The sequence below is a fragment of the Oncorhynchus keta genome, chromosome 18 (assembly GCF_023373465.1).
Source record: "Oncorhynchus keta strain PuntledgeMale-10-30-2019 chromosome 18, Oket_V2, whole genome shotgun sequence".
In the NCBI taxonomy this organism is placed as follows: Eukaryota; Metazoa; Chordata; class Actinopteri; order Salmoniformes; family Salmonidae; genus Oncorhynchus; species Oncorhynchus keta.
The window spans coordinates 55,861,681-55,884,180 of NC_068438.1; the positions used below are offsets into that span (position 1 = coordinate 55,861,681).

The 22,500-nt window shown below is 46.2% G+C and overlaps 1 protein-coding gene and 2 long non-coding RNA genes across 5 annotated transcripts in view; 1 reads left to right on the top strand and 2 right to left on the bottom strand.

Moving 5' to 3' along the window:
* The window catches only part of LOC127908930 (uncharacterized), a 367-nt gene extending 3 nt beyond the window's left edge, over window positions 1-364 (top strand). The window contains exons 1-3 of the long non-coding RNA XR_008069068.1: window positions 1-29; window positions 138-198; window positions 307-364. The exon at window positions 1-29 is cut by the window's left edge and continues 3 nt beyond it. This is a non-coding gene — a long non-coding RNA (uncharacterized LOC127908930). The remainder of the gene's footprint in view (window positions 30-137; window positions 199-306) is intronic.
* Window positions 1-22,500, bottom strand: part of LOC118380965 (rho GTPase-activating protein 42) — a 239,068-nt gene that overhangs the window by 181,813 nt on the left and 34,755 nt on the right. Inside the window, exon 3 of the mRNA XM_052468730.1 lies at window positions 11,487-11,548. Within this exon, the coding sequence (XP_052324690.1) occupies window positions 11,487-11,548 (62 nt within the window). The remainder of the gene's footprint in view (window positions 1-11,486; window positions 11,549-22,500) is intronic.
* On the bottom strand, window positions 5,620-7,121 carry LOC127908926 (uncharacterized). Of its 3 annotated transcripts, XR_008069060.1 has the most exons (4): window positions 7,043-7,121; window positions 6,551-6,726; window positions 6,111-6,286; window positions 5,629-5,846 (listed from the first exon to the last, which is right to left on the bottom strand). It is a non-coding gene; the product is annotated as an uncharacterized LOC127908926 (long non-coding RNA). The 3 variants fall into 3 exon arrangements; XR_008069059.1 differs by lacking the exon at window positions 6,111-6,286 and having other exon boundaries at window positions 5,620-5,758; XR_008069058.1 differs by lacking the exon at window positions 6,111-6,286.

Genomic DNA, 22,500 nt, shown 5'->3' on the forward strand with positions numbered 1-22,500 from the left:
AGGCTCTTATCAGTCTGAGGGTGTCTGAGGTCTGACAGGTTCTTATCAGTCTGAGGGTGTCTGAGGTCTGACAGGTTTTTATCAGTCTGAGGGTGTCTGAGGTCTGACAGGTTCTTATCAGTCTGGGGGTGTCTGAGGTCTGACAGTCTGAGGGTGTCTGAGGTCTGACAGGTTCTTATCAGTCTGAGGGTGTCTGAGGTCTGACAGGTTCTTATCAGTCTGAGGGTGTCTGAGGTCTGACAGGTTCTTATCAGTCTGAGGGTGTCTGAGGTCTGACAGGCTCTTATCAGTCTGAGGGTGTCTGAGGTCTGACAGTCTGAGGGTGTCTGAGGTCTGACAGGTTCTTATCAGTCTGAGGGTGTCTGAGGTCTGACAGGTTTTTATCAGTCTGAGGGTGTCTGAGGTCTGACAGTCTGAGGGTGTCTGAGGTCTGACAGTCTGAGGGTGTCTGAGGTCTGACAGTCTGAGGGTGTCTGAGGTCTGACAGGTTCTTATCAGTCTGAGGGTGTCTGAGGTCTGAAAGTCTGAGGGTGTCTGAGGTCTAACAGGCTCTTATCAGTCTGGGGGTATCTGAGGTATTTCTACTGCTGCTCAGATTCAGACCAGACTGAGCTAGGAGTGAGGAGAGGGGGAGAGACTGGGAGAGAGGAGAGGGGAGGGAGCGAGGGAGGGAGGAGAGAGGAAGGATTGGGGGAGAGAGGAGAGGAAGAGGGATAGACAGGGAGGAAGGCGAGGGGGAGGTAGGAGAGGAGGGAAGAGAGGGGGAGGGAGGAGAGGAGGGGAGAGGAGGAGAGAGAGAAGAGAGAGGTGGGGAGGGAAATGAGGGGGACGGAGGAGAGGGGGGAAGGTAAGAGAGGGGAGGGAGGGAGAGAGGAGAGGGGAAGATGGGATTGAGGGATGGGTAGGGAGTAAACGGGGGGGGCGGAGAGGGGGAAGGAGGGAGGAGAGGGGAAGGGAGGAAAGGGGGAGGGAGAGATGGGGAGGGAGTAGAGGGGGAGGGAGTAGAGGAGGAAGGAGGAGCGTGGGAGGGAGGAGAGGGGGGAGTAGAGGGACACAATTAGACCCAAACAAATCATGAGAAAACAAAAAGATAATTACTTGATTGGAAAGAATTAACAAAAACAGAGCAAACTAGAATGCTATTTGTTCCTAAACAGAGAGGACACAGTGGCAGAATGACCGTATTAGAGAGAGGGGAGGGAGACAGAGGCAGGAGAGGGGGAGGGAGAGAGGGAGGGAGATGGAGGTAGGAGAGGGGAGGGGGGAGAGAGGGGAGGGAGAGGGGGAGAGAGAGGGAGAGAGGGAGGGAGACGGAGGTAGGAGAGGGGGAGGGAGAGAGGGAGGGAGACGGAGGTAGGAGAGGGGGAAGGGGAGGGGGAGGGGAGGGGGACGGAGGTAGGAGAGGGGGAAGGGGAGGGGAGGGGAGGGAGAGAGGGAGGGAGACGGAGGTAGGAGAGGGGAAGGGGAGGGGGAGGGGGAGGGGGACAGAGGCAGTGTGAGTTTAGTTTCAGGAAGAACTACTTTCTACTTGAGGAGAAGTTGAGAGTAGTTAACAAGCTAGTTTTTACAACGACTGGCTCCGGGCACATCTGGTCTCTGTAATCTATTATTTCAAACCCATCTGTGAGGGGGCTAAACGCTGTCTGGATGAATAATTCTCCTAATATTTCCTCAATCCAACGTTCTTCATGAAGAATAATTATACTCCTCTTAACGTGTCACAGAGGTGAAACTCATTGAGAGGAGGGGAGGGAGGGAGGCCTGTTAGTGTGCTACTTTAGACCAGGGCCTATAGTGTACTACTTTAGACCAGGGCCTATAGTGTACTACTTTAGACCAGGGCCTATAGTGCACTACTTTAGACCAGGGCCTATAGTGTACTACTTTAGACCAGGGCCTATAGTGAACTACTTTAGACCAGGGCCCATAGTGCACTACTTTAGACCAGGGCCTATAGTGAACTACATTAGACCAGGGCCTATAGTGTACTACTTTAGACCAGGGCCTATAGTGTACTACTTTAGACCAGGGCCTATAGTGTACTACTTTAGACCAGGGCCTATAGTGTACTACTTTAGACCAGGGCCTATAGTGTTCTACATTAGACCAGGGCCTATAGTGCACTACTTTAGACCAGGGCCTATAGTGTACTACTTTAGACCAGGGCCTATAGTATTCTACTTTAGACCAGGGCCTATAGTGTTCTACATTAGACCAGGGCCTATAGTGCACTACTTTAGACCAGGGCCTATAGTGTACTACTTTAGACCAGGGCCTATAGTATTCTACTTTAGACCAGGGCCTATAGTATTCTACTTTAGACCAGGGCCTATAGTGTTCTACATTAGACCAGGGCCTATAGTGTACTACTTTAGACCAGGGCCTATAGTGTACTACTTTAGACCAGGCCCCATAGTGTACTACTTTAGACCAGGCCCCATAGTGTACTACTTTAGACCAGGGCCTATAGTGTACTACTTTAGACCAGGGCCTATAGTGTACTACTTTAGACCAGGGCCTATAGTGTACTACTTTAGACCAGGGCCTATAGTGTACTACTTTAGACCAGGCCCCATAGTGCACTACTTTAGACCAGGGCCTATAGTGTACTACTTTAGACCAGGCCCCATAGTGTACTACTTTAGACCAGGCCCCATAGTGTACTACTTTAGACCAGGCCCCATAGTGCACTACTTTAGACCAGGGCCCATAGGGAATAGGGTGTGACTGCATCTCCATGTCCCAGAGAAAGGAAAGGGGCCCAGGACTGTTCAAAGTGTTTTACAGAAAAGTAATAGCCTGTTTTCAGCAGTACATTTTATTCATACTGATAGGTAATGGATTTATCCTGGCAACATCAGCTATATACTGAAACAAAAATATAAACACAAAATGCAACAATTTCATAGATTTGACTGGCTTACAGTTTATATGAGGAAATCAGTCAATTGAAATGAATTCATTAGGCCCTACTCTATGGATTTCATATGACTGGGAATAGAGAGGTGCTTCAGTTGGTCATAGATACCTTAAACAAAATGGGCCTCGCGATGGGCCTCAGGATCTCGTCACATTATCTTCGTGCATTCAAATTGCCATCGATAAAATGAAATTGTGTTCGTTGTCCGTACCTCGAGCCTGCCCCATACCATAACCCCATGGGGCGCTGTTCACAACGTTGACATCAACAAACCGCTCGCCTACACGACGCCATGGTTACATGGTCTGCTGTTGTGAGGCCGGTTGGACGTACTGTCATCTTTTTTCTTTATTTACAGTGCCTTGCGAAAGTATTCGGCCCCCTTGAACTTTGCGACCTTTTGCCACATTTCAGGCTTCAAACATAAAGATATAAAACTGTATTTTTTTGTGAAGAATCAACAACAAGTGGGACACAATCATGAAGTGGAACGACGTTTATTGGATATTTCAAACTTTTTTAACAAATCAAAAACTGAAAAATTGGGCGTGCAAAATTATTCAGCCCCCTTAAGTTAATACTTTGTAGCGCCACCTTTTGCTGCGATTACAGCTGTAAGTGGCTTGGGGTATGTCTATCAGTTTTGCACATCGAGAAACTGAAATTTTTTCCCATTCCTCCTTGCAAAACAGCTCGAGCTCAGTGAGGTTGGATGGAGAGCATTTGTGAACAGCAGTTTTCAGTTCTTTCCACAGATTTTCGATTGGATTCAGGTCTGGACTTTGACTTGGCCATTCTAACACCTGGATATGTTTATTTTTGAACCATTCCATTGTAGATTTTGCTTTATGTTTTGGATCATTGTCTTGTTGGAAGACAAATCTCCTTCCCAGTCTCAGGTCTTTTGCAGACTCCATCAGGTTTTCTTCCAGAATGGTCCTGTATTTGGCTCCATCCATCTTCCCATCAATTTTAACCATCTTCCCTGTCCCTGCTGAAGAAAAGCAGGCCCAAACCATGATGCTGCCACCACCATGTTTGACAGTGGGGATTGTGTTTTCAGGGTGATGGCCTGTGTTGCTTTTACGCCAAACATAACGTTTTGCATTGTTGCCAAAAAGTTCAATTTTGGTTTCATCTGACCAGAGCACCTTCTTCCACATGTTTGGTGTGTCTCCCAGGTGGCTTGTGGCAAACTTTAAACGACACTTTTTATGGATATCTTTAAGAAATTGCTAGCCACTCTTCCCTAAAGGCCAGATTTGTGCAATATACGACTGATTGTTGTCCTATGGACAGAGTCTCCCACCTCAGCTGTAGATCTCTGCAGTTCATCCAGAGTGATCATGGGCCTCTTGGCTGCATCTCTGATCAGTCTTCTCCTTGTATGAGCTGAAAGTTTAGAGGGACGGCCAGGTCTTGGTAGATTTGCAGTGGTCTGATACTCCTTCCATTTCAATATTATCGCTTGCACAGTGCTCCTTGGGATGTTTAAAGCTTGGGAAATCTTTTTGTATCCAAATCCGGCTTTAAACTTCTTCACAACAGTATCTCGGACCTGCCTGGTGTGTTCCTTGTTCTTCATGATGCTCTCTGCGCTTTTAACGGACCTCTGAGACTATCACAGTGCAGGTGCATTTATACGGAGACTTGATTACACACAGGTGGATTGTATTTATCATCATTAGTCATTTAGGTCAACATTGGATCATTCAGAGATCCTCACTGAACTTCTGGAGAGAGTTTGCTGCACTGAAAGTAAAGGGGCTGAATAATTTTGCACGCCCAATTTTTCAGTTTTTGATTTGTTAAAAAAGTTTGAAATATCCAATAAATGTCGTTCCACTTCATGATTGTGTCCCACTTGATGTTGATTCTTCAAAAAAAATACAGTTTTATATCTTTATGTGTGAAGCCTGAAATGTGGCAAAAGGTCGCAAAGTTCAAGGGGGCCGAATACTTTCGCAAGGCACTGTAACTAGGCAAGACAGTTATTAAGAACAAATTTACAATGACGGCCTACCCCGGCCAAACTCCTACGACGCCAATTGTGCACCGCCCTATGGGAGGAGAGGGGGAGGCCGTCATTGTAAATAAGAATTTGTTCTTGACTTGCCTAGTTAAATAAAGGTTCAATGAAAAGAAAAATACAACATTCTAGCTGAGACGCAGTGCCTTAGACCGCTGCGCCACTCAGGAGCCCAAGTCTCTAAAACGGTGTTGGATGCGGCTTATGGTAGAGAAATGAACATTCAATTATTTGACAACAGCTCTGGTGGACATTTCTCCCCTGGCGTGACTGATAGGAACACAGAGGCCTTTGAGGAGAACAAGCGCTTTCTGTCTGTGGCCACTTGTTTCATTCATTAGACTTGTCGTCGACACACTGCACAGCAGCTCAGCACAGAACAATTGGACAAACTCACAACAAAGAACAAAGGAGGTTTGCTGTGGAAATCTTCACTTTTATATCATTACATATTAACACTAGAAAAGCCTGGCCTCGAGGGACCCCTCCCCCTCTGAGCCAATGACACATAAATACATTTCATATTTGCTATTGCAAAAATAATAATGTGTTTGTGTTTATGAAGGGCTTCGGTGTATTAGTAAACAAAAGGAAATGTATTTCAAAGAACACAATAGCATCTTCATTAGTTTATGTACCTGTCGTCTAGAAATAAACACCTTCTTCCACTGTTTAACCTCTGAACCAATAGGAGGCCCTCCCTGCCTCGACACTGTCTAACCTCTGAACCAATAGGAGGCCCTCCCTGCCTCGACACTGTTTAACCTCTGAACCAATAGGAGGCCCTCCCTGCCTCGACACTGTCTAACCTCTGAACCAATAGGAGGCCCTCCCTGCCTCGACACTGTTTAACCTCTGAACCAATAGGAGGCCCTCCCTGCCTCGACACTGTCTAACCTCTGAACCAATAGGAGGCCCTCCCTGCCTCGACACTGTTTAACCTCTGAACCAATAGGAGGCCCTCCCTGCCTCGACACTGTTTAACCTCTGAACCAATAGGAGGCCCTCCCTGCCTCGACACTGTTTAACCTCTGAACCAATAGGAGGCCCTCCCTGCCTCGACACTGTTTAACCTCTGAACCAATAGGAGGCCCTCCCTGCCTCGACACTGTTTAACCTCTGAACCAATAGGAGGCCCTCCCTGCCTCGACACTGTTTAACCTCTGAACCAATAGGAGGCCCTCCCTGCCTCGACACTGTTTAACCTCTGAACCAATAGGAGGCCCTCCCTGCCTCGACACTGTTTGACTTCTGAGCCAATAGGAGGCCCTCACTGCCTCGACACTGTTTGACTTCTGAGCCAATAGGAGGCCCTCCCTGCCTCGACACTGTCTAACCTCTGAACCAATAGGAGGCCCTCCCTGCCTCGACACTGTTTAACCTCTGAACCAATAGGAGGCCCTCCCTGCCTCGACACTGTTTAACCTCTGAACCAATAGGAGGCCCTCACTGCCTCGACACTGTTTAACTTCTGAGCCAATAGGAGGCCCTCCCTGCCTCGACACTGTTTAACCTCTGAACCAATAGGAGGCCCTCCCTGCCTCGACACTGTTTAACCTCTGAACCAATAGGAGGCCCTCCCTGCCTCGACACTGTTTAACCTCTGAACCAATAGGAGGCCCTCCCTGCCTCGACACTGTCTAACCTCTGAACCAATAGGAGGCCCTCCCTGCCTCGACACTGTCTAACCTCTGAACCAATAGGAGGCCCTCCCTGCCTCGACACTGTCTAACCTCTGAACCAATAGGAGGCCCTCCCTGCCTCGACACTGTCTAACCTCTGAACCAATAGGAGGCCCTCCCTGCCTCGACACAATAGGAGGCCCTCCCTGCCTTCGACACTGTCTAACCTCTGAACCAATAGGAGGCCCTCACTGCCTCAACACTGTTTAACCTCTGAACCAATAGGAGGCCCTCCCTGCCTCGACACCTCTGAACCAATAGGAGGCCCTCCCTGCCTCGACACTGTTTAACCTCTGAACCAATAGGAGGCCCTCCCTGCCTCGACACCTCTGAACCAATAGGAGGCCCCCTGCCCACTGTTTACACCTCTGAACCAATAGGAGGCCCTCCCCTGCCTCGACACTGTTTAACCTCTGAACCAATAGGAGGTCCTCCCTGCCTCGACACTGTCTAACCTCTGAACCAATAGGAGGCCCTCCCTGCCTCGACACTGTTTAACCTCTGAACCAATAGGAGGCCCTCCCTGCCTCGACACTGTTTAACTTCTGAGCCAATAGGAGGTCCTCCCTGCCTCGACACTGTTTAACTTCTGAGCCAATAGGAGGCCCTCCCTGCCTCGACACTGTTTAACCTCTGAACCAATAGGAGGCCCTCACTGCCTCAACACTGTTTAACCTCTGAACCAATAGGAGGCCCTCACTGCCTCGACACTGTTTAACCTCTGAACCAATAGGAGGCCCTCCCTGCCTCAACACTGTTTAACCTCTGAACCAATAGGAGGCCCTCCCTGCCTCGACACTGTTTAACCTCTGAACCAATAGGAGGCCCTCCCTGCCTCAACACTGTTTAACCTCTGAACCAATAGGAGGCCCTCCCTGCCTCGACACTGTTTAACCTCTGAACCAATAGGAGGCCCTCACTGCCTCAACACTGTTTAACCTCTGATCCCAGTGTCAGTCTAAATTAATGAAAAGCAGAGCAGTTCAAAAACATTCAAACATGTGAGGAATTGTCCACCGAAACAGATACTCTATCTACCCTTCCCCCTCCTCTCTCCCTCCCCTCTCCTCCCTCTCCCCGTCTCTCCCTCCCCTCCCCGTCTCTCCCTCCCCCTCCATCTCTCCCCCCCCCCGTCTCTCCCTCCCCCTATCCTCCCTCCATCTCTCCCCCTCCCCCTCTCCTCCCTCTCCCCGTCTCTCCCTCCCCCTATCCTCCCTCCATCTCTCCCCTCCCCCTCCCCGTCTCTCCCTCTCTCTCTCTCCCTCCCCCTCCCAGTCTCTCCCTCCCCCTATCCTCCCTCCATCTCTCTCCCTCCCCTCCCCCTCTCTCCCTCCCCCTCTCCTCCCTCCATCTCTCTCCCTCCCTCTCCCTCCCTCCCCCTCTCCTCCCCCTCTACTCTGTGTGTAAGCAGCGTCTACTGTTACTCACTCTTCATGCTTTAGTGTAATAAGGCACATTTGGGATGCAGAGAATCGGCTTTACGGCCATGTACAAGTTGTCTCAAAATATCCCTTCTTTAAAGAGGACTTTAGAGTTTGAAGTGTTAGCTAGTGGGACTTCACAGCTTAGCCTCTTCCCATGTCATAAACTGGTAGCTGATTGGGAAGTATGAGATGGCTTACGGAAAGAGGAAATTCTCTAAATGTTTTCCGTTGTCAAGTGGATCAGCACATCAGCATTTCCTCCGTCCCTAATGGCACCCGAACTACTTTAGACCCTGGCATTCCCTAAAGTAGTTCACTATAGGCCCTGGTCTAAAGTAGTTCACTATAGGCCCTGGTCTAAAGTAGTTCACTATAGGCCCTGGTCTAAAGTAGTACACTATAGGCCCTGGTCTAAAGTAGTTCACTATAGGCCCTGGTCTAAAGTAGTACACTATAGGCCCTGGTCTAAAGTAGTACACTATAGGCCCTGGTCTAAAGTAGTACACTATAGGCCCTGGTCTAAAGTAGTTCACTATAGGCCCTGGTCTAAAGTAGTTCACTATAGGCCCTGGTCTAAAGTAGTACACTATAGGCCCTGGTCTAAAGTAGTACACTATGGGCCCTGGTCTAAAGTAGTTCACTATAGGCCCTGGTCTAAAGTAGTTCACTATAGGCCCTGGTCTAAAGTAGTACACTATAGGCCCTGGTCTAAAGTAGTTCACTATAGGCCCTGGTCTAAAGTAGTGCACTATGGGCCCTGGTCTAAAGTAGTTCACTATAGGCCCTGGTCTAAAGTAGTACACTATAGGCCCTGGTCTAAAGTAGTACACTATAGGCCCTGGTCTAAAGTAGTACACTATAGGCCCTGGTCTAAAGTAGTTCACTATGGGCCCTGGTCTAAAGTAGTTCACTATAGGCCCTGGTCTAAAGTAGTACACTATAGGCCCTGGTCTAAAGTAGTACACTATAGGACCTGGTCTAAAGTAGTACACTATAGGCCCTGGTCTAAAGTAGTACACTATAGGCCCTGGTCTAAAGTAGTACACTATAGGCCCTGGTCTAAAGTAGTTCACTATAGGCCCTGGTCTAAAGTAGTACACTATAGGCCCTGGTCTAAAGTAGTACACTATAGGCCCTGGTCTAAAGTAGTTCACTATAGGCCCTGGTCTAAAGTAGTGCACTATGGGCCCTGGTCTAAAGTAGTTCACTATAGGCCCTGGTCTAAAGTAGTTCACTATAGGCCCTGGTCTAAAGTAGTACACTATAGGCCCTGGTCTAAAGTAGTGCACTATGGGGCCTGGTCTAAAGTAGTTCACTATAGGCCCTGGTCTAAAGTAGTACACTGGATAGGGAACGTGGTGCCATTTTGGACTCAGCCACAGACTAACGTAAATAGAACAATTCTTGCTGTTTCTTTTAGCTTTACTTTCAAGCCCCATACATCATTCCCCTGTCATACTGTCAAAACAAATCATTGGTATACGATCCCCTGATGGCATTTCCTGTTTGAGAAATAGTTAGAGACTATAATGATATAGCTTTTGAGACCCTCCCTAATGGCACCCTATCCCCAGTATAGTGCACTATGGACCCTGGTCAAATGTAGTGACTATAAAGGGAATAGGGAGAAATTTGGTACATGTCAGTATTGAGTTGGCTAAGGTGACAGTCACAGGCCCTAAACAGTGGGGTTAGCCAGTTCACAAGAGAATATGTCTTCTTCGTGGCTCAGAAGAGAATATGTCTTCTTCGTGGCTCAGAAGAGAATATGTCTTCTTCGTGGCTCAGAAGAGAATATGTCTTCTTCGTGGCTCAGAAGAGAATATGTCTTCTTCGTGGCTCAGAAGAGAATATGTCTTCTTCGTGGCTCAGAAGAGAATATGTCTTCTTCGTGGCTCAGAAGAGAATATGTCTTCTTCGTGGAACAGAAGAGAATATGTCTTCTTCGTGGAACAGAAGAGAATATGTCTTCTTCGTGGCTACATCTACGTATTCTGTTTATTGGTCAAACGGATGAACTCCCAATTGACTGTTTCCTCAATTTATAAACATAATTTACTGTGGTCATTTTTGAGACGATCCCTTTAATATGTAGTTAAGTAGAGGTGTGGGTGAGAGTAGAGGTGTGGGTGAGAGTAGAGGTGTGGGTGAGAGGGTTGTTGTAGCCTTTACTCAGATCACAATACAACATTGTACCATATGCTACAATAAGGTCCAATACAGGGTTGTTGTAGCCTTTTTGTGACCTAGTACAATATCATTCAACACAGTGCTATTTTCATGGTCCATCCAATCACATTTGGAATTGACAATAAATGTGGAGATCAACTGAATGTAAAAGGTACATTGCCTCTGGCAGCCAACCTACTCAGTTCCTCTGAATGTGCTATGCCTGACATCACTGTTCGGCTGCAAACTGACGTCTGGCACAGCTATGGCACTACCAGGCTAACTGCATTGTTGAGTCTCCGTTACACCAGCCTGAGGGTGAGCAGAGCCCCATGCCAGACACAGTCCAGCCTGAGGGTGAGCAGAGCCCCATGCCAGACACAGTCCAGCCTGAGGGTGAGCAGAGCCCCATGCCAGACACAGTCCAGCCTGAGGGTGAGCAGAGCACCATGCAAGACACAGCCCAGCCTGAGGGTGAGCAGAGCCCCATGCCAGACACAGTCCAGCCTGAGGGTGAGCAGAGCCCCATGCAAGACACAGTCCAGCCTGAGGGTGAGCAGAGCCCCATGCCAGACACAGCCCAGCCTGAGGGTGAGCAGAGCCCCATGCCAGACACAGCCCAGCCTGAGGGTGAGCAGAACCCCATGCCAGACACAGACCAGCCTGAGGGTGAGCAGAGCCCCATGCCAGACACAGTCCAGCCTGAGGGTGAGCAGAGCCCCATGCAAGACACAGTCCAGCCTGAGGGTGAGCAGAGCCCCATGCCAGACACAGCCCAGCCTGAGGGTGAGCAGAGCCCCATGCCAGACACAGCCCAGCCTGAGGGTGAGCAGAACCCCATGCCAGACACAGTCCAGCCTGAGGGTGAGCAGAGCCCCATGCCAGACACAGTCCAGCCTGAGGGTGAGCAGAGCACCATGCAAGACACAGCCCAGCCTGAGGGTGAGCAGAGCCCCATGCCACGCTCAGTTAAGGGCAGTTAAAGGGCTCAGTATTCCACTAGTCTTGCTCGCCAGAGTCATGGCTCTGCAGTGTGGTCGTGGTTGTACACTACAAGTTTGCATTTCCTGCTTTACACGGAAAATTCTCCGCAAACAAAAGAGTGATCGAATTAAGATCCTACATCTGTAATAGGCCTACAGCTGCAATATCTGATAAGGGCGGATCTAATCTGTACTAAATTAAAATGGAACAATGAAGTTGATGACCACTTTCTCATACATAAAAGAGGATATTAATAGTGTAAATAACAGAATTGTTACCAGGCGTCTCCTCTCCTCTTCCACGGTGTTCAGTAGCTGGGAGAACTCCTTGAACGACTGGGCTGGAAAACAAAGAACATACAGTATCTCTTTAATCTTTCAATCTAATATCAGTTCTGGGTTAAAGGTCATATACACAGTTAAAGTTCAAATGAACGCGGGAAACATCAATGTGGCAGGGGATCGATATAGGTTCCATTAAGTAAATACACATTGATCTATAGTGTCAGGTACTTAAATTAATGTAACGGAGTTTACAGGTCAGAGTATGTTGAATTAATGTAATGGTGTTTATAGGTCAGAATATGTTGAATTAATGTAATGGAGTTTACAGGATGAGTCAATGGATTAAATCATAAGTATGGGTTCAATAAGCATGACAACATAGGGCCCTGGGATCAATAAGCATGACAACATAGGGCCCTGGGATCAATAAGCATGACAACATAGGGCCCTGGGATCAATAAGCATGACAACATAGGGCCCTGGGATCAATAAGCATGACAACATAGGGCCCTGGGATCAATAAGCATGACAACATAGGGCCCTGGGATCAATAAGCATGACAACATAGGGTCCTGGGTTCAATAAGCATGACAACATAGGGCCCTGGGTTCAATGAGCATGACAACATAGGGCCCTGGGATCAATAAGCATGACAAAATAGGACCCTGGGATCAATAAGCATGACAACATAGGGTCCTGGGTTCAATAAGCACGACAACATAGGGCCCTGGGTTCAATAAGCATGACAACATAGGGCCCTGGGTTCAATAAGCATGACAACATAGGGCCTTGGGATCAATAAGCATGACAACATAGGGCCCTGGGTTCAATAAGCATGACAACATAGGGCCCTGGGTTCAATAAGCATGACAACATAGGGCCTTGGGATCAATAAGCATGACAACATAGGGCCCTGGGATCAATAAGCATGACAACATAGGGCCCTGGGTTCAATAAGCATGACAACATAGGGCCTTGGGATCAATAAGCATGACAACATAGGGCCCTGGGTTCAATGAGCATGACAACATAGGGCCCTGGGTTCAATAAGCATGACAACATAGGGCCCTGGGATCAATAAGCATGACAACATAGGGCCCTGGGTTCAATAAGCATGACAACATAGGGTCCTGGGTTCAATAAGCATGACAACATAGGGCCCTGGGTTCAATAAGCATGACAACATAGGGCCCTGGGATCAATAAGCATGACAACATAGGGCCCTGGGATCAATAAGCATGACAACATAGGGCCCTGGGATCAATAAGCATGACAACATAGGGCCCTGGGTTCAATAAGCATGACAACATAGGGCCCTGGGATCAATAAGCATGACAACATAGGGTCCTGGGTTCAATAAGCATGACAACATAGGGCCCTGGGTTCAATGAGCATGACAACATAGGGCCCTGGGTTCAATAAGCATGACAACATAGGGCCCTGGGTTCAATAAGCATGACAACATAGGGCCCTGGGTTCAATGAGCATGACAACATAGGGCCCTGGGATCAATAAGCATGACAACATAGGGTCCTGGGATCAATAAGCATGACAACATAGGGCCCTGGGTTCAATAAGCATGACAACATAGGGCCCTGGGTTCAATAAGCATGACAACATAGGGCCCTGGGATCAATAAGCATGACAACATAGGGCCCTGGGATCAATAAGCATGACAACATAGGGCCCTGGGATCAATAAGCATGACAACATAGGGCCCTGGGTTCAATAAGCATGACAACATAGGGCCCTGGGTTCAATAAGCATGACAACATAGGGCCCTGGGTTCAATAAGCATGACAACATAGGGCCCTGGGTTCAATGAGCATGACAACATAGGGCCCTGGGATCAATAAGCATGACAACATAGGGTCCTGGGATTAATAAGCATTTTTTTATTTTTTTATATTTTTTTATTTAACTTGTCAAGTCAGTTAAGAACAAATTCTTACTTTCAATGACGGCCGAGGAACAGTGGGTTCACTGCCTGTTCAGGGGCAGAATGACAGATTTGTACCTTGTCAGCTCGGGGATTCGAACTTGCAACCTTCCGGTTACTAGTCCAACGCTCTAACCACTAGGCTAAGCATTACAACATAGGGCCCTGGGTTCTACTGGGTCTGTATTTAGACAGTGTCTCAGTAGGAGAGCTGATCCAGAATCAGTTTAGCCATTTCAAACATAGTCAATAACATTACATGGTGACCTGGTTCTGCACTTCTTCTCGCTAGAAGACAACTCTCTGTATGACATACATGGCTGAACCCTGGCTAGACTGGACCCGTTACAGTAACAGAACTCTCCCATGGCTGAACCCTAGACCCGTTACAGTAACAGAACTCTCCCATGGCTGAACCCTGGCTAGACTGGACCCGTTACAGTAACAGAACTCTCCCATGGCTGAACCCTGGCTAGACTGGACCCGTTACAGTAACAGAACTCTCCCATGGCTGAACCCTGGCTAGACCGGAACAGATACATTCACCGTGTCTAATACCTGTATACACTGTCTACATACGTAGCATAGCAACATTATGGTGATCCATACTACTGTAGTTGTTGAAAAACCCCATGTAAGAGTACCAGTAGCAATAGTGGTTTCACCATGGATGAAACATTCACCGTCCAGCCTAAACGATCTGTAACAGTCTGAACTGACAGTGGACTGTAGTTCGATAGCCGTACAGCTTCATTAAATACGGCTCCAGATAATGTATGGGTCCAAAATGGCACCCTATTGCCTATATAGCGCACATCTTTAGCTAGCTAGCTTTTTCAAGCAGAAATTTGCTTCCTGCAACACTAACTCAAAAAAGTCCTGGGACACTGTAAAGTCCATTGATACCTTGATAAGCTCCTTTCCTGAGGACGGCTCACCTCTCACAGTGCTGGGCGACTTTAACCTCCCCACATGACTTAAATGTAATGTAAATGTAATAAGAACACCTCCTCCCAGCTGCCCACTGCACTGAAGATAGGAAACACTGTCACCACTGATAAATCCACCATAATTGAGAATTTCAATAAGCATTTTTCTACGGCTGGCCATGCTTTCCACCTGGCTACTCCTACCTCGGTCAACAGCACTGCACCCCCACAGCAACTCGCCCAAGCCTTCCCCATTTCTCCTTCTCCCAAATCCGTTCAGCTGATGTTCTGAAAGAGCTGCAAAATCTGGACCCTACAAATCAGCCGGCCTAGACAATCTGGACCCTTTCTTTCTAAAATGATCTGCCAAAATTGTTGCCACCCCTATTACTAGCCTGTTCAACCTCTCTTTCGTGTCGTCTGAGATTCCCAAAGATTGGAAAGCAGCTGCGGTCATCCCCCTCTTCAAAGAGGGGGACAATCTTGACCCAAACTGCTACAGACCTATATCTATCCTACCATGCCTTTCTAAGGTCTTCGAAAGCCAAGTCAACAAACAGATTACCGACCATTTCGAATCTCACCATACCTTCTCTGCTATGCAATCTGGTTTCAGAGCTGGTCATGGGTGCACCTCAGCCACGCTCAAGGTCCTAAACGATATCTTAACCGCCATCGATAAGAAACATTACTGTGCAGCCGTATTCATTGATCTGGCCAAGGCTTTCGACTCTGTCAATTACCACATCCTCATCGGCAGACTCTACAGCCTTGGTTTCTCAAATGATTGCCTCGCCTGGTTCACCAACTACTTCTCTGATAGAGTTCAGTGTGTCAAATCGGAGGGTCTGCTGTCCGGACCTCTGGCAGTCTCTATGGGGGTGCCACAGGGTTCAATTCTTGGACCGACTCTCTTCTCTGTATACATCAATGAGGTCGCTCTTGCTGCTGGTGAGTCTCTGATCCACCTCTACGCAGATGACACCATTCTGGCCCTTCTTTGGACACTGTGTTAACAACCCTCCAGGCAAGCTTCAATGCCATACAACTCTCCTTCTGTGGCCTCCAATTGTTCTTAAATACAAGTAAAACTAAATGCATGCTCTTCAACCGATCGCTGCCTGCACCTGCCCGCCTGTCCAACATCACTACTCTGGACGGCTCTGACTTAGAATACGTGGACATCTACAAATACTTAGGTGTCTGGTTAGACTGTAAACTCTCCTTCCAGACCCACATCAAACATCTCCAATCCAAAATTAAATCTAGAATTGGCTTCCTATTTCGCAAAAAAGCATCCTTCACTCATGCTGCCAAACATACCCTTGTAAAACTGACCATCCTACCAATCCTCGACTTTGGCGATGTCATTTACAAAATAGCTTCCAAAACTCTACTCAACAAATTGGATGCAGTCTATCAGAGTGCAATCCGTTTTGTCACCAAAGCCCCATATACTACACACCATTGCGACCTGTACACTCTCGTTGACTGGCCCTCGCTTCATACTCGTCGCCAAACCCACTGGCTCCATGTCATCTACAAGACCCTGCTAGGTAAAGTCCCCCCTTATCTCAGCTCGCTGGTCACCATAGCATCTCCCACCTGTAGCACACGCTCCAGCAGGTATATCTCTCTAGTCACCCCCAAAACCAATTCTTTCTTTGGCCGCCTCTCCTTCCAGTTCTCTGCTGCCAATAACTGGAACGAACTACAAAAATCTCTGAAACTGGAAACACTTATCTCCCTCACTAGCTTTAAGCACCAACTGTCAGAGCAGCTCACAGATTACTGCACCTGTACATAGCCCACCTATAATTTAGCCCAAACAACTACCTATTTCCCTACTGTATTTATTTTATTTATTTATTTATTTTGGTCCTTTGCACCCCATTATTTTTTATTTCTACTTTGCACATTCTTCCATTGCAAATCTACCATTCCAGTGTTTTACTTGCTATATTGTATTTACTTTGCCACCATGGCCTTTTTTTGGCCTTTACCTCCCTTATCTCACCTGATTTGCTCACATCGTATATAGACTTGTTTATACTGTATTATTGACTGTATGTTTGTGTAACTCTGTGTTGTTGTATGTGTCGAACTACTTTGCTTTATCTTGGCCAGGTCGCAAATGTAAATGAGAACTTGTTCTCAACTTGCCTATCTGGTTAAATTAAGGTGAAAAAAAAAATATATATATATATTTTAACCTGGCCTCTGGTCAGAAGTAGTGCACTTCAAAGGGAATAGGGTGCCATTTGGAACGCGTGCACGGACTGTTCTGGCTGCTGTTGTGGTGGTCTGTCTCAGCCCTGTGTTTAGGTCCAGCCATTTAAACAGGGTCTGAGAGAGAGAGGTTCCTTGCTGCTCGGCTTGCCAGCACAGAGACATCATTATCAACAACTACACAACCTGGCATGGGCTATCATCCAGACTAGAGGTCGACCGATTCTGATTTTTCAACGCCGATACCGATACCGATTATTGGAGGACACTTATTATAACTTAATATAATACATCAATCAAATCAATTTAGCCTCAAGTAAATAATGAAACATGTTACATTTGGTTTAAATAATGCAAAAACAAAGTGCTGGAGAAGAAAGTAAAAGTGCAATATGTGCTATGTAAAAAAGCTAACGTTTAAGTTCCTTGCTCAGAACATGAGAACATATGAAAGCTGGTGGTTCCTTTTAACATGAGTCTTCAATATTCCAAGGTAAGAAGTTTTAGGCTGTAGTTATTATAGGAATTATATAACAATTTCTCTCTATACCATTTGTATTTCATTAACCTTTGACTATTGGATGTTCTTATAGGCACTTTAGTATTGAAAGTGTAATAGTATAGCTTCCGTCCCTCTCCTCGCTCCTCCCCGGGCTCGAACCAGCAACACAACGACAACAGCCACCATCGAAGCAGCGTTACCCATGCAGAGCAAGGGGAACAACTACTAGAAGGCTCAGAGCGAGTGATGTTTGAAACGCTATTAGCGCGCACTAACTAGCTAGCCATTTCACTTCGGTTACACCAGCCTCATCTCGGGAGTTGATAGGCTTGAAGTCATAAACAGCGCGAAGCTTGACGCACAACGAAGAGCTGCTGGCAAAACGCGAGAAAATGCTGTTTGAATGAATGTTTACGCGCCTGTTTCTGCCTACCACCGCTCAGTCAGATACTTGTATGCTTGATTCAGATTATATGCAACGCAGGACACGCTAGATATTATCTAGTAGTAACAGTCTCCTTGTGGAGTGCAACAAGAGAGAGAGGCAGGTCGTTATTGCTTTGGACGAGTTAACTGTACGGTTTCAAGATTGGATCCCCGAGCTGACAAGGTGAAAATCTGTCGTTCTGCCCCTGAACAAAGCAGTTAACCCACCGTTCCTAGTCTCTCTCTCTCTCTCTCGCCTCAGCAGGTTCACAGATGACAGAATCTCAATCGCACTCCACACTGCCCTTTCCCACCTGGACAAAAGGAACACCTATGTGAGAATGCTGTTCATTGACTACAGCTCAGCGTTCAACACCATAGAACCCTCAAAGCTCATCACTAAGCTAAGGACCCTGGGACTAAACACCTCCCTCTGCACCTGGATTCTGGACTTCCTGATGGGCTGGCCCCAGGTGGTAAGGGTAGACAACAACACATCTGCCACGCTGATCCTCAACACTGGAGCCCCTCAAGGGTGTGTACTTAGTCCCATCCTGTACTCCCTTTGTACCCACGACTACGTGGCCAAACACGACTCCAACACCAACAATAAGTTTGCTGATGTATATATGTGGTAGGCCTGATCACAAACAATGACAAGACAGCCTATAGAGAGGAGGTCAGAGACCTGGCAGTATGGTGCCAGGACAACAACCCCTCCCTCAATGTGAGCAAGACAAAAGGAGCTGATTGTGGACTACAGGAAAAGGCCAAGTGTCAACATCACCAACGATCTAAACACACCAAGACAGTCATGAAGAGGGCACAACAAAATATTATCCACCTAAAGAGACTGAAAAGATTAATTCCTCAGATCCTCAAAAGTTATACAGCTGTACCATCGAGAGCATCCTGACTGATTACATCACCGCCTGGTATGACAACTGCATGTGTAGAAACCAAAAAACAATTGGCCAACAGCAAATGCTCTTTAGACAATGTCCTGGACGACATCTTTTCATGCAATAGTGAAGATGTAAACTTAACCTAACATGTTTGACCTAACATGTCAAACTTAAATTCTGGCAGAAAAACCTAAAATGACTAACAACAATGAGAAATGGTTTGATAGAGAATGTAAAAACTTAACAGAAACTGAGAAGACTATCCAACCAAAAACACAGAGCACCAGAAAACCTGAGCCTTCACTGTGGTGAATCACTAAAACAATACAGAAATACACTACGGAAAATGAGGGAACAGCTCAATGTGATTGAAGATTCCATTGAATCAAATCACTTCTGGGAAAATGGGAAAATGGGAAAACACTAAACAAACAACAGCACAAAGAGCCATCTTTCCAAAATGGAGACGTCTGGAAAACCACTCCTCCAACCTCTTTCAGCCATATAACAAAGAGCAAACAGCAAAAACATTCACATGATGAATTACAAAACTTAGAATCAGCTATTAATGTGCCAGTGGATGAGCACATGAGACGCGGCTTTTAAAAAGGGTTTATTTATTTATTTCACCTTTATTTAAATAGGTATTTATATATATAACCCTAAGCCTTTATTTAACCAGGTAGGCCAGTTGAGAACAAGATCTCATTTACAACTGCAACCTGGCCAAGATAAAGCAAAGCAGTGTGACACAAACAACAACACATGGAATAACCAAACATACAGTCAATAACACAATAGAAAAATCTATGTACAGTGTGTGCAAATGTAGAAGTTTAGGGAGGTACGGCAATAAATAGGCCATAATAATAATTACAATGTATCATTAACACTGGAGTGATAGATGTGCAGATGATGATGTGCAAAGTAGAGATACTGGGGTGCAAAAGAGCAAGAAGATAAATAACAATATGGGGATGAGGTAGTTGGGTGGGCTATTTACAGATGGGCTGTGTACAGGTACAGTGATCGGTAAGCTGCTCTGACAGCTGATGCTTAAAGTTAGAGAGGGAGATATGAGACTCCAGCTTCAGAGAGTTTTGCTATTCGTTCTAGTCATTGGCAGCAGAGAACTGGAAGGAAAGGCGTCCAAAGGGAGTGTTGGCATTGGGGATGACAAGTGAGATATACCTGCCGGAGCGCGTGCTACAGGTGGGTGTTACTATGGTGATCAGTGAGCTGAAATAAGGCAGGCTTTTACAGAGAAAAGACTTGTAGATAACCTGGAGCCAGTGGGTTTGGCAACAAATATGTAGTGAGGGCCAGCCAACGAGAGCAGACAGGTCGCAGTGGTGGGTAGTGTATGGGGCTTTGGTGACAAAATGGATGGCACTGTGATAGACTACATCCAGTTTACTGTTAGAGGCTATTTTGTAAATGACATGGCCGAAGTCAAGGATCGGTAGGACCGTCAGTTTTACAATGGTATGTTTGGCCGCATGAGTGAAGGATCCCTTGTTGCGAAATAGGAAGCCAATTCTAGATTTAATATTGGATTGGAGATGCTTAATGTGAGTCTGGAAGGAGAGTTTACAGTCTAACCAGACACCTAGGTATTTGGAGTTGTCCACATATTCTAAGTCAGAACTGTCCAAAGTAGTGATGCTAATCGGGTGGGCAGGCAGGTACGGGCAGCAATCATTTAGTTTTACTATTATTTAGAAGAGAGCATGCATTTAGTTTTACTTGTATTTAAGAGCAATTGGAGGCCACCGGAGGAGTGTTGTATGGCATTGAAGCTCGTTTGAAGGTTTGTTAACACAGTGTCCAAAGAAGGGCCAGATGTATAAAGCCACGCTCAAGGTCCTAAACAGTATCATAATCGCTATCGATAAAAGACAGTACTGTGCAGCCGTCTTCATCGACCTGGCCAAGGCTTTCGACTCTGTTAATCACCACATTCTTATCGGCAGCTGTGATCTTTTCCCAACACTGTAAGTATCCCTCTCATTCCCATAATATTGTACTATAAATGTATTTATTAAATGCTTTAGGGTAAAATAATTACTCTTTTACTATTTTTGAAACACACTTTGTCATCACCGTGCTGTGGGTCTCCAAATCCTTCTCAATTTGTCAAGTCACAGGCCTCCACTGGTGCAAAAAACAACAAGTGTGCAGTTAAAATTGGCATAAAACACACACATTCTTATTTTCAATGACTGCCTTGGAACGGTGGGTTAACTGCCTTGTTCAGGGGCAGAACGACAGATTTTCACCTTGTCAGCCCTGGGGATCCAATCATGCAACATTACAGTTAACTCGTCCAACGCAAAAACGACCTGCCTCTCTCTCGTTGCACTCCACAAGGAGACTGTTACGCAAGTGCAGTAAGCCAAGGTAAGTTGCTAGCTAGCATTAAACTTGTCTTACAACAAACAATCAATCATAATCACTAGTTAACGTTGATGATATTACTAGATATTATCTAGCGTGTCCTGCGTTGCATATAATCTGACTGAGCATACAAGCATCTGACTGAGGGGTGGTATATATATATAGGGTGGTAGGCAGAAGCAGGCGCGTAAACATTCATTCAAACAGCACTTTTGTGCATTTTGCCAGCAGCTCTTCATTGTGCGTCAAGCATTGCGCTGTTTATGACTTCAAGCCTATCAACTCCCTATATTGTTACACTGGCAATACTAAAGTGCATATAAGAACATCAAAGTCAAAGGTTAATGAAATACAAATGGTATAAGTGGGAAATAGTCCTATAATTCCGATAATAACTACAACCTAAAACTTCTTACCTGGGAATATTGTTAAAAGGAACCACCAGCTTTCATATGTTCTCATGTTCTGAGCAAGGAACTGAAACGTTAGCTTTCTAACATGGCACATATTGCACTTTTACTTTCTTCTCCAACACTTTGTTTTTGCATTATTTAAACCAAATGTAACATGTTTCATTATTTATTTGAGGCTAAATTGATTGTATTGATGTATTATATTAAGTTATAATAAGTGTTCATTCAGTATTGTTGTAATTGTCATTATTATAAATAAATTATAAACAAAAAATCAAATTATTACAACAACAACAAAAAATATTGTCAGAATAATCGGAAAAAATCATCGGCATCGGCTTTTTTTGGTCCTCCAATAATCGCTATCTGCTTTTTTTTGGGGTCCTCCAATAATCGGTGTTGGTTATTTGGGTCCTCCAATAATTGGCATCGGCTTTTTTTTGGTCCTCCAATAATCGGTATCGGCGTTGAAAAGTCATAATCGGTCGACCTCTAGACCCTACCCAGTATATACCTCAGTCGACCTCTAATTGAGACCCAACCAAATCATGTGAAAACAAAAATAAACTATTTGACACACTGTAACCAAAAAACAGAGCACATTGGAACACTATCTGTCCCTAAACAGAGAGTACACATAATACCTGGCCACTGTGACTGGCCCAAAGGTAAGAAAAACAGATGTGCATAGCCCTGCTATTGAGAGAGGTCGTCATTATCACGCCCTGATCTGGGCGCCCAGGTGTCATCCATTTTCCTTATTATCCCCTGTGTATTTATACCTGTGTTCTCTGTCTGTTTGTTGCCAGTTCGTCTTGTTCGTTCCATACCATTCTAACCAGCGTGTTTCTGTCAACTCCTTTCGTTTCCCAGCCTCTCTTTTCTCGTCCACCTCTGCCTGTCCTGACCCTGTATCCGCCCCCCTGACCTCTCTGCCTGACCCTGTACCCGCCCACCTGACCTCTCTGCCTGACCCGGAGCCTGCCGTCCTGTACATTTTCCTTACCCTGGATTTTCGACCCCTGCCTTGACCTCTCTTTGCCTGCCCCTGTTGCCACAATAAACAGTGTTACTGCGACAGTCTGCATCTGGATCTTACCTTGATGCCTGATAGCCATATGTGCACACTGCCCACAAAATGAGGTGGAAACTGAACTGCACTTCCTAACTTCCTGCCAAATGTATGACCACATTAGAGACACATATTTCCCTCAGATCACAGACCCACGAAAAAATTTGAAAACAAATCAAACATTGATGAACTCCCA